This window comes from Sinohyriopsis cumingii, chromosome 2 (assembly GCF_028554795.1).
Source record: "Sinohyriopsis cumingii isolate HCF-2022 chromosome 2, ASM2855479v2, whole genome shotgun sequence".
NCBI lineage: Eukaryota > Metazoa > Mollusca > Bivalvia > Unionida > Unionidae > Sinohyriopsis > Sinohyriopsis cumingii.
This window is the reverse complement of record NC_142962.1, coordinates 83394129-83406491: the sequence shown is the minus strand read 5'-3', so window position 1 is coordinate 83406491 and position 12363 is coordinate 83394129. Positions and strand designations below refer to the sequence as shown.

The 12363-nt window shown below is 34.6% G+C and overlaps 1 protein-coding gene across 1 annotated transcript in view; it reads left to right on the top strand.

The window, feature by feature from the left end:
- Window positions 1–12363, top strand: part of LOC149805294 (uncharacterized) — a 190745-nt gene that overhangs the window by 162719 nt on the left and 15663 nt on the right. The window contains exon 41 of the mRNA XM_089933887.1: window positions 794–957. Coding sequence (XP_089790013.1) covers window positions 794–957 — 164 coding nt within the window. The remainder of the gene's footprint in view (window positions 1–793; window positions 958–12363) is intronic.

Here is a 12363-nt window from a genome sequence, read left to right as displayed (position 1 = left end):
TACAGTTACCACACTTTGTGGGTCACAGACTTGCATGTGTGGTAAGAAAAAACCCTTTCAATTTTGTGGTAAATGTCATTGACTAAATGAATCAAGAATGTTTCCAAACAATTACATGAGTTCTCCATCATCTACATTTACCAGACTTTGTGCATAGCTTGTCTTTGGGGTAAGGAAAATATTTATCACTTTCAGTGGCCAAAACGGTAGGAGTCACTGACTGAAACAGTAAAAATGGTTTACACACAATAACAATAGTTCTACATCAAATGCTTGGACAAAACTTCATACATACATAAAACAAAGGTCATGATCATTATGATTAGTTGAAGAAAAATGGTTTCTACATTTGTGTTCAAAAGGTTAAAAGTCAAGGTCACTGTGAGAAGAAAAGTAGTTAATTATTTTCATGAAGGATGTAGTGGGTATATAATGTTTCAGTACTCTTGTTTTTGCAAACTTTATCTATCATAATGAACCTTAACTTACCAATTTTCAGACAAAAGAGGGCAGTTCATTTTCAACCATACAAAGAGAACATTTGCTTGATGAAGATAGAACTTGTTATTCAGATATCATGTTCTAATTAAAACATGCTGCATAAACTAGTTACATTTTTAAGGGATTTTTCCTTGGCGTTTATAATCTGAATGATATTTGTTTTGTTTAAATGAGTTTTGTCTTGATAATAACACATAACTGAATCATGTATTTTATGTTTTTAGATATGATTCATTTAATTTTACATCAGGCATTTAATTGCCTAAACCTAAACTGCATCTCCCTTTTCCAGGTTCTCTGTGGATGACCTTACATCAGAGAGATTATTTTTGATCAATATGACATTGAGTGTGTGTTTTGAAACAAGAAGCTCCTGTGAAATCACTGTTCCAGTCCTTCAGAACACCCTGCTTCCCAAACCCCTTTGTAGTGGAAAACTTGACTTCTTGGTTGCAGGTACAAATAAAAAATTATAAAACCCTGATATAGCATGATGTTTGGGGTCCACAACATGATTTTGTATTACCATATATACTCACATATAAGCTGAATAATTTAGGAAGAAATAAAGGCCTGAAAGAAGGGGGGGGGGGTCAGCTTATCTGTGGGCTAATGCCTAAACTTGACAATTTTTATGTTTTTTGTTGACTACTGTAATGGCTGTAAATCTTGGGACACAAAGCAATAATTTTGTCCGTGTCCTAAGACAGGCATGTAAAAAAACATTAACTTTTGGTGACCTGACAATTATTAAACTGGTACACAGTACTATGATTGATTTTATTATTATTTTGCATGTGCAAATTTTCTGATTTCTCTAACATGAAGTTAATTACCGTATTTACCATATATGTTGGGACACGATAAAATAATTATTTTTTTTCCTGTCCCAGAACTTATGGTGAAACATTTTTTCACTTTGGTCATATGTCCCAAGACTTAAGAAATGAAATAAATTGGTATTGCATTTGTGCTCCCCCCCCAACTGCACGTCACAATAAAATAGATAAATAAAACGCTTAATTGATAATAAAAAGAAAGAAACTAACCTTGTGTTGTTATCATTTATTCCTTTTTTCAACATGAGCATTAAAGAATAAAACATTTCCATGAAATCCATATAAGTAGCGTAGGCTTCCATACTGTAGCATGTATCAATTATGTCCAATACCACACACCATGTTGTTCATTGACATGAACACTGAGAAACAATTGTGTGTGGTTGTGCTTAAAGGTTTGAACATGTTATCCGACTGAAAACTGGAGCCAACAAAATCGCATACAAGAGGGAAATAGTCAAATGATATCTTGAAGACGCCATTCACGCATGACACGGTGTTGGGTGCAAAATAATCAAGATTGAATTATATCTAGGTCTACTGTATGATAATATCTCGCAAAAGAAAATCATCAATTGAAAACACATTCACTTGAGTGCAAGTGACAGTCTTTTCACCTGCTAGGGTTACATAATTATCCTTACTATGACAAGCACACATAAGCCCTGGTGGTGAATAAACATGACTGGCAGCAAGCAGTTAACTCCTTCTTTGAACCTGCTGACAGGGCATCAAAGACAAAAGGTTATTTTTATTACAAAGCGGCGATCTCAGAAGCCGACCCCGGTAATTTTTTTTGCAAAGGATATCAATACAAAGATTATTTTATTGCAAAGCAAGCCGACATCGGAAGTTGACTATGGATTCTGTGAAGTGAGCCGATTTTTTAAAAAACATTTTTGAATATACAAAGATGGCCAAGATATGGAAGCATATTTGGGTTCCTTTTCAACTGTATTCATGGGAATTTTGAAAATATATTGAAACAATGGAACAAATTTTAAAGTGACACAATATAGTGCTTTGTGCACAGATGTTGATGACCCAGCATCACCCAGAATATTTGGAGAAAATAAAATATGTGATGAATTCGTTAAGGCCAGAAGAGAACTGTATGCCAGTATCTTGTAAATAAAAATCATTATTTTAAAACACATTCACTTGAGTGCAAATGACAATCTTTTCGCCAGTGTGGGTTACATAAGTATCATTAATATTTACCTGCAGACATCAGTGCACCTTTGTATTAATTATTACTAAAGATGCCAAGCACATATAAGCCCTGGCGGTAAATAAACACAACTGGCAGCCAGCAGTAAACTTGTTTGAACTTGCTGACAGGACATCAAAGACAAAGGTTCTTTTTATTACAAAGCAAGCAGATGTTGGATACTGACTTTGGTCTCGGAAGCCGATTTTTTTTAAAGGATATCAATACAAAGGTTATTTTATTGCAAAGCAAGCTGACCTCAGATGCAGACTACTGCATTCTTTTAAGCGTGCCGATTCTATTTTCTTTAGCTTTGAATATACAAAGACGGCCAAGATATGGAAGCTAACTTTGGTTCCTTTTCAACAGTATTCACAAAAAGTTTGACAATAAAGTAAAACAATGGAACAGTTTTTAAAGTTGCACAATATAGTGCTTCGTGCATGAACATTGATGACCCAGCATCATCCAGAAGATTTGGAGAAAATAAAATCACTTGATGAATTCGTGATGGCCAGAAGAGAAACAGATAATTTTGCCGACAACATGATCATTAACATGGATGAAACTTTAGTGTACTTTGATTGCATTCCTGGATGGACTGATGATAAGATGGGCATCAAAAGTGTGAGAATTAGCAAGACTAGTGCAGATTTGAAAAAAATCTTCTTTTTGTTCTTGCAGTTTCCACTTCAGGTGGTGTGTTGCCTCCAACAATTTTTCACGGTATGAGAAACTTAAAAAAGTATTCATGTACCAAAATAATAGACCGTATGTGTGCAGAAGGGTTGTGTTGATGAGATGCTGCTGCAGTGGATTAAAGAATTTTATCTCAAGTACAGTTTTATATTTAAAAAATAAAATTTCAGTTGGATTGCAATTTCCGACATGTAATTTTTGAATGACTTAAAAGGTGTCCCACAACTTACGACACGAAAAAAACGATGTGTCCCAAAACATACAGTGCACAAAAAAATTACTTTTAAAATTAATTTATGGTGTCCCAACAAATATGGTGTCCCAACATATGCAGTAAATACCGTAAAGGTTAATACAGACTTCATAATTCACAAGCCAGTTGAGCTTACCTTGAAGACTATGCTGAAGATGAACTATAATGAACAGTACATACACAGTGCAAAGTATGCATAGCATCACTTAAATCCTTACTTATTCCCAAACATATTAAATGCAGATTTTGCTTTATTCATTGTTTCAACCAAATTGCATTCTTCCAGCTAACATTTTAGCTAGTCTTTAATAGCTGTTTCATTTACATTAAATCATGCACTCACGAGTTACTCATTTTCAATGATGTAAGCAATCCTACAAATTGAGGTAATATTTTTAAAAAGGTATGCATGTTTAATTGTACAAGGCATGTGACCATCATAATTTACATGTTTGCAAAGAGTGGTAATAATAAAGGCTAAAATTTTCATATAGTTCAACTAAGATCAACATCAATCAATTTTAGTTTTGTGTTTTAGCTGAACAAGCATCATAACTTTCCACACAATGGAAAGCTTGATGTTTCAGCATCTCCTATGTTGATAGTCAGTGAATTTCTTAAGTTTTCAGGCCATTTAATCATTAAAACCCTGAAACTGGCTTGTGATAAGATGGAATTGTGACTGGTAACTATACAAGTACATTGATGTGCAATTGCCTTTTCTTCCTTAATATTAGCATGATTACCGTAGTTTTTGTAAAATGGGGGCAAAGGCATACCAAAATAGCCAGCCTAATGGTACCATACAAATGGCAACTATTTTCCCCTCTTTGTATATATGACCATATTCCCTTATTGTAAACTTGTAAAGCATTTAGTAATGATTATTATAAACATACATTCTGAATTTTTTTTGAAAACATATTAGCTGCGTAATATCTATTTTCATTCCTTCATTTATAATTTTAATGATGGTAATTATCATTTGTATATATGGTATGAAAATGCCAGGTGTTCACTCGTTTAAGTTTCTTTCATGGGAATGGCGCTATAGAATATGAAATTACAATATTCGTAGTGATCATTCTTGGGATTGAAATTCATTGTGGATGATTTTATTGTTGTGGTTTACGTTTTTCTTTTGCTTTATTTTTTTATATTTTTTTTTATTGTAGAGGTAAAAGAAAATCATTAATTTACGTGAATAATGTTTAAATGTAACATTCTATTTTGTGAAGAAGCAAATTCTTTATAGTAAAGTAATTATTTTGTCACAACAATAATTCACTGGTGATACAACAGAACATGTGGGACTTTTCTTATTTAGAAGAAATGAAAATTGAAGACATAATATAATAATCAGGAGTTCTCAGCAAAAATTGGAAGATACTACGTAATCGGGAGGTAGGCTTAGAGTAACCACAAAAATCTGGAGTTTTTTTCTCTGGCATGAAAGTGGACAGGTATGGTGTATGGTCGCTTACATCAAAGCAAAATACAACTCAGCTTTTATGGTATTAGCATCAAACCATATTGTTTTTGTTCATTGTGTTGTCAATCTGGGATTACATTTTGATGAGTTAGGTATTTACAATTTCAGAGCAAAGTAAAAACGTAATTACCAGTGCACTGATATATAATTTTCAATGCAACAATGCATAAACAAACAATAATCGAGTCCAAAGTAAGAGGTAGTGTTACAGCAACTTGCAAATGCTAAATTCTTGTCATCGTTTGATCAAATTATACACAAATCTAAATTAGGCAGAAACAATAAGAAAACAGAAAGTTAAATAAATTACTTTTCAAAGAAGTTTATACCATTTCTTTTTAATAGTCATGCATGCTAACCTCAAGATAAGTATATAAGTAATTTTTTTAAAATATAATTTTGCCTAAATAAATGCATTTAGAACTTACCTTATGCATCTTAAGATGTCTCAGATTTGTAGGTCGGCTTAGATACACGGGTCATGCACTTTTGTTTATACCTGTTCAGTTTGGGTGGTCGGCTTATACACGAACAGGCTTATACGCGAGTATTTATGGTATGTACCATATCATGTTATAGCGGAACAAGTCAGTTAGCTGTAAGAAAATAGTGCATATCCCTCCCCAAAATATGAGGGGGTGGATAGATGTGTGCAGTGATCATTTTATTCCATATTAAACAAAAAGTGCTTAAAACAGTTGTTACATATTGAATATTTAATATTTATCTCTATAAAATCTGCAACTTAAGCTGATAAGTGTAAATCATCGAGTAGATGTATTTACCAATCAGATTAGTTTCTATCCATAAAAGTAATTCCATCAAATATGTGCATGAAGAAAACATGGAACATCTTTATTCAAGTCAATCATAAGACAGGTTTTCTTCAAGAATGTATCACATCTTAAATATTAAATCAAACTCATATTTATTTTCACAAAACTTTGCACCTCAAGAAATTGGTGAAATTATTGTAAAATCTCAGGAGCCACACTACAATAATGTTTTATCTGAATTCATACATAATCTCTTCCCCAAAATGATAATTATTTAGTTACACATTAGTTTTCATACTTTAAAAAAAAATATTTATTTTTTCTGAACGAACAAATATACCAATTTTTGGGATCCATGCCATAATTGTCTTATATATGGATTCATGTTGTAATGAAGCATTCTATAGTGGGATATTCAGTTTAATTAAATGGCCTTAAGGTACCATATAAGTTGAATCAGCAAATTTGGCAAATTTTCTATCCTTCATCCGTATATAAGTCAATGCTGAATATAATACGAGACCAGATAAATACCTTGGATTGTGTTTTTCACTTTGTTCCACACAACATCATGAATTTTATCCTATCTGTAACTCAGTAACCTTTCCAGTCAGGATCATTTAATGTAACTAAAAGTACCTAATTTGTTTCACGTGATGTATTTTAAATATATTATGTACTTTTAGCTACATATAATGATGCTGACCCAAAAATAAAACTCATGATGCTGTGTGGAATTAAATTATAATAACTTCTGGTTTCATAAATATCAAAAGTATCACTATATGCTATTTCAGATTACCAGCAATAGGGAAATTGCATCATTAATACTAAATTGCTTTTCCCAGTTTGTGTGGAGGGGGAAAGAGAGATACAGAGAGAATGATGCATATGTATTCCATCGCATTTTTCTTCTTGCACCTCATGATCAAAATAAAATATGGTCTGATATATGAGAGAGAGAGAAAGAGAGAGAGAGAAAGTTCAGCTCTTCATGTTTTTTTGTTGTTGTTGTTTTTTTTTACCTTATTGCCCCCATGTTGCTAAAGCTTTTGTCAAAGAGAAAAAACATCAATAAATGAAATAGTAAATGTAAACTATGAAAATACATACCATACTCTTTCAGGTTTAAATATTTACAATAGTCCTATCCATATAGACTACATTAGATTAAATCCCAAGAATGTCCATTTTGCATGCTACTAATTTTTTTTGCAGGTTTAATGATCTCTCCATTCCCAACAAATCAGATTTTGTTTAAAGTGCATGTACTCTTCCTGTACTTAGGAGGCAATTGTTTTTGATCTTTGCTCATGCTAGGTGTACGTTAAATTACTATTAGTTCTGTGGGCAAGTTAAAAAATGTCACTGACTGAGAAATTTACACAAGTAACCACCTGGCATTTCCTTTCATTATATGGTATGTTTCTCATAATACCCATGGGTAGCCTTATTTCCCTATTGGTAGCCTCACTAATCTGATCTGGTCTGCTGAATCTAGACCTCAAACAGGTGTAAGCTTGTAATTACTGAATACAGCTGTAGCATCTTTAATTAGCACATAAATACCACTACAAAGCCATGTGATTCTTATAATAATGGAAGTGGCAACAAAAACTAGAGGGAACGGCTTACATAGTGGTATTAATTAATAATGGAATATGGCACTGCACTTGTACACAAGTAAGATAAGTCATCAGGTAAGTGAACAATACAGATTTACAATCATGAAGACATCTCTCTTTCTCTCTCTCTCTCTCAATGGGGCATACATTGTATTTGATCATTAGGTGCAAGAAGAAAATTGTGATGGAATATGTCTTCGTCATGGTTAATCATTTTCTCAATTGTCAATTCTAATGTATTCAAATTTAAGCAAAATATATTACAAACAACGTACATTAATGATGCATGCTGCTTTAGCAGTTACATCTAATCTGTGTTAATTTTTAATACTGATGATCATGTAATTGTTGAAACTGCTCACTGTGGGATCCTATACTTTTTCATACACAATCTCTTCCCCAAAATGAAATTATTTTTAAACATTATTATTTGTGCTCTGGAGAATTATTTTCCATATGAAAAATATGATAAGCAATTTGGATGACATAATTCATATATAAGTTGATTCGGAATATAAGACAAAGCTAAGCTTTTCTGGTCAAAAGTATCATCTTATATACCAGTCAATATGGTTATATGCTTGTGTAAAATAAGTGCTTACTGGGCAGCTCAAAATACCATTTTATTATTAATAATTCAAAACCTGATGCTACTGTATAGCTTACTTTTTTTTTCTTGAAAAAAATACCTTAACCATATGATGAGAATTCATCCTCTCATAGGGTGCCATTTGAGAAAGATCTGAAGTCTAACCGCTGATCTTGGCCCATGCATACTAGTCCCCATTAATTTTCTGGTCACAGCTATCTTTAAGGCTGCTTAAAATACTTTAAACAGAAAAATGCTTTAATATCAAGTTTTTTTTCCCATTTGAAATTGTCCTTAGATCAAATTATATTCATGTTTTTAATTAGCTAGCTCTCTCTCTCTCTCTCTCACAGCTTTTTATTATTACATTTTTATCATAACCTTGCAATTAGGTTACTCCACATCAGGGGTGTCAGTGTTAAAGTTATTTGTGCTTAAGAATTATTTTAATTTCTTTTTGTAGCTTGGTTATCCCTATCATTGGCAATTCGCTCAGTAGACTCATCTTAATTCTGCTTGATTGTTTTAATACTGTAATAAATTATCGGAATTCATTTTCCATTTAATCTGACTTCCGCTATTTTTAATACTCTAAAGGAGGTTACACATCAGTATTTACTTTCATTTATGTGTGTTTAGTGATCAATTATCTTTCGATTTTAAAAGCCAGTTTAGAATAGTATTCCTTATTATTATTACCCTATTATTATTAGAATTATTCAAGCTAGCTTTTTTTGCTAGCTTTTATCTCAAGTGCTCAGAATAATTGTTACTAACATCATTGTATAAAAAGTCATCAAAGCCCATTTGCTGGTGGCAAGACTGAGCAGCATGGAGAAGGTAGAGCTTTGATACAAGTTCACAAGATCTGATGAAGTGTCTTTCTCTGGATCTGAGTTGCCTAACCAGTCAAGGGTCTATAAGTACTAGTCATCCATCCTTTGCCCCTATAGTGCAGGAATAAGGATTGATTCAAGACAGCTCCCTCTCTCCAGGAAACAATTGAATCCTACTTAAAGTTGGGAATCAGCATACAGATGCTAGAATGGGGAATGGGATCAGATCCAGGTTCCCCCTTTTCTAGAACCTTGATAATTCATGACTTCAGTTTCAAGATGTTCCTCTAGTAAGGACCCCAATACGATTCCACCTGAGTCTGGTGCAATTAAAGGAACAGGATCACTCCCTTCTTTAGAAGAGTGTGGTAGAGAGGGTGTTCAACAACCAATCTTTGGCCTTTTAAACCCAGATTGCTGATACTAAAAATGAGAAAAGTTTCAGCTGACTATCAACTTTTCCTCCGTAAAATATTTCTGCCAGACCTTTCTGGGAAGTCTGCATCTGCCTTCTGGATGTATACTCTCACATATATATCTTTCCTCATCACAGGAGGTTACTCTGGTTTTGCTTGGATGGGTAGGTCTTCCAGTTTCACACGTTGCCAGTTGTCCAGGATTCTGCTACCAGAGCTGTTACCAGGGTCATGGGAATAGTTGCTGTCCACTTAAGATGATGGGGGATCCCAATCCATTATTTTGATGATTGGTTGATCCCCAACAGCCAGCTAGAGTCCTTCAGACTAGAACAGTCATGTTCTTGATCCATAGTGACCAGGTTAGGTCTTTTACCCAACCCAGAGAAATCAAAGCTTATTCCACCTAATGATTTGCTCTACACAGGGATGAATTTCCTCATAAAAAAGGCTTAATTTGTGTCCCATAGAACAGAATAGACAAGATCCTGACCCTGTTGGAGGCATTGAGTGCCAACACAACTTCAGTTCATCTATTTACATCTCTTCAGTGGACCTGGAACTCTATAGTGGACATGGTCCCTTAGGCAGATAGCACTCTCCAGTTTCTTTGTATTGCAAAATGGAAACTAGACAGGGATCCTCTGACTGCTCAGATTCATCTAGGGCTAATTCTTCAGGTTCTTAATCCAGGGAAAAATCCACCATTCTTAGCAACGATTTGAAAATGAGGGCAGTATTCTTAGCCCTTTAGATGTGTGACAACAAATATGTAATTTCTGCATGATGATGCTCTTCACCAACATGTTTGAGTTAGTGTACCTCAAGTGGCAAGGGGGCTCACATGCCCATTCTCTCTGCATATAGGTTTGGAACCTCATTCACTACTTAACTTCAGTATGGATTACCCTTAAATTTTGCAGTATTTCAGGCTAAGAATATCCTGGCAGATAGTCTGTCCTAGAGGGGAAGCATAGTTCTCAAGGAATAATCTCTTTGCAAATCCATAGCAAGTTCCCTGTTTGGAGTTTTAAAAGACTCTTGATGGACTTGTGTATGACAAAGCTAAACAGCAAGCATTCCTTTTACAGTTTTCCAGTCCCAAACCAGAGAGCCCTGGCAGTGAATGCTTTCAGTCTAATGTGGGTTGGTCTGTTCGCTTATGCCTTCCCACTCTTAAGGATGATTTCACAAATACTTAATAAAGTAAGGACTTTCACTACTCAGCTCTTTTTTATTGCCCCTCTGTGACCTCAATGTTCATAGTTCAGTGATCTTCTCAACCTGCTGGTAGACCAGCCCAGGACATTGACCAAATAGAGGGACTTTTCACAGCACAGAGGTTCTCTCCTAAACAACAGCCCACAGATTTTTGACTTTTGTGATTGGTGCAATAGGAAATATGTTAATTTTGGCTGTCCCTCTCTCGGAACATGGAGGAATTTCATCTCTTTCATTTTGAAGAGAGATTGCTTATTTTCTACTATCAGGGCCTGTAAGGCATCCCTGTCCAACACAATCAAATTTTTTAAAGGACTGGATATTGGTGCACACTCTCATACAGCTGACCTACTCTGGTACTTCAAGCTGCAAAGACTGGTTTCTCCGTCGCTAATGCCTAGATGGAATCTCTTTTGTGTCTTGTGGTCTCTAACTATTGCCCCATCAGGAACCTTTGGATGAAGCTTCTTTTGAGAACTTTAACCTCAAGATTGTCTTTGTCCTTGGTGTTGCCAAGATGAAGGAGCAAGTTTCATGCACTATCCACATATCAAGGTTTCCATCAGTTGCTCCACTTCCAATCAAATCCCCTGCCTCAGTCCTATCAGTGCTGGGGATGATCAAGAAAGACTTTTGTGCCCAGTTTGGGCTTTTTATTTTTTTTTGGCATCTTCTAAAGGGAAAAGAAAGGGAAGGAAGTGTGTCTTTTCCTCCCCCTTTATGGCTCAGCTGATTTTTAGCAGCCACCATTTCAAGGTGGTTTACCATAACTATAAAGAGAGCTTATCAGTTCCATGCTAGGAGGGATCTTACTTTCATGAAGGTTAAAGCCCATAAGGTTCAAGCCATATCTACCCCATGAGCCTATCCTACTCCTTAATCTCTGGGGATACGATGAAAGTCACATTTTAGTGATCCCACATGACCTTTTACTTCTACACTCACAGGCTCAACAAAGCGAAGGAATATTTTCTTTTGTGCTGATAGTAATAGCACAAAAAGGGCCTTTGTGTATACTGTCAGACAGTAGTCTACACTCATACAGTGAGAGCATTCCTTCCTTTTTCCTATATCAGTTTGTGGGATCATCAGCCTCCCACTGAAATGGCAAATTTAGTGTTTCAATAGAAACAAGTTATTTATTACTGATATTAAAATGTTGTTTTCTTGCTGCCCTTGTGGGGGTGGGATTTGGGGGAGGGCAGTGTAAAACTAATATTAATGATGTAATACTTGCATGTTGCTAGGCATGATTCCCTCATTTAAGGCTGAGAACACATGAGCCACAGTCACAGGTTAGACTTGAGATTTTTCTAGAAAATCACCCAATGGGATGATGAATTCTTAATTTTATGATCCAGGGTATTTACCATCCAGAAAATAGCAAGCTACACAATAGCAACAGGTAAGTATTACATAGTTAAAATTAGTTTTATCTCCCAAAAGACTACATGATTACAATATCATCAATATGGCATTGCTCTTTGCCAAGGTGTATGACAGTGCTATGAACACTTGGGGGAACTGGAGGTAACATGACATGGTTGCAACTTGTGTCTGTTACTCAGTAATGAAGAAGGCAAAATTTTTAAACAATTTTAACAATTGCAGAAACAGTGATGTGAAAGAAAATGATAAAATCAACAAATAGTATATGAGACCTTATGAAATGTGTAGCAATATCTCAGTGATTACTGAAGAAAGATTCATTCATCAACATAACCTTTTATTTGTGTTTTATAAGAGGAGTCTATGATTTGGAACTTGTGCAATTTGATGAATGCTTAAATACTCATTCAGCTATTGTTTTATAAATAATTAGCAACATGGTATTATTTTTCCATACATTGCCATGTAAAAATTCTTCCCTGGGAAAAGATATTCAACTAAGTGTAGTGCAAGAAAA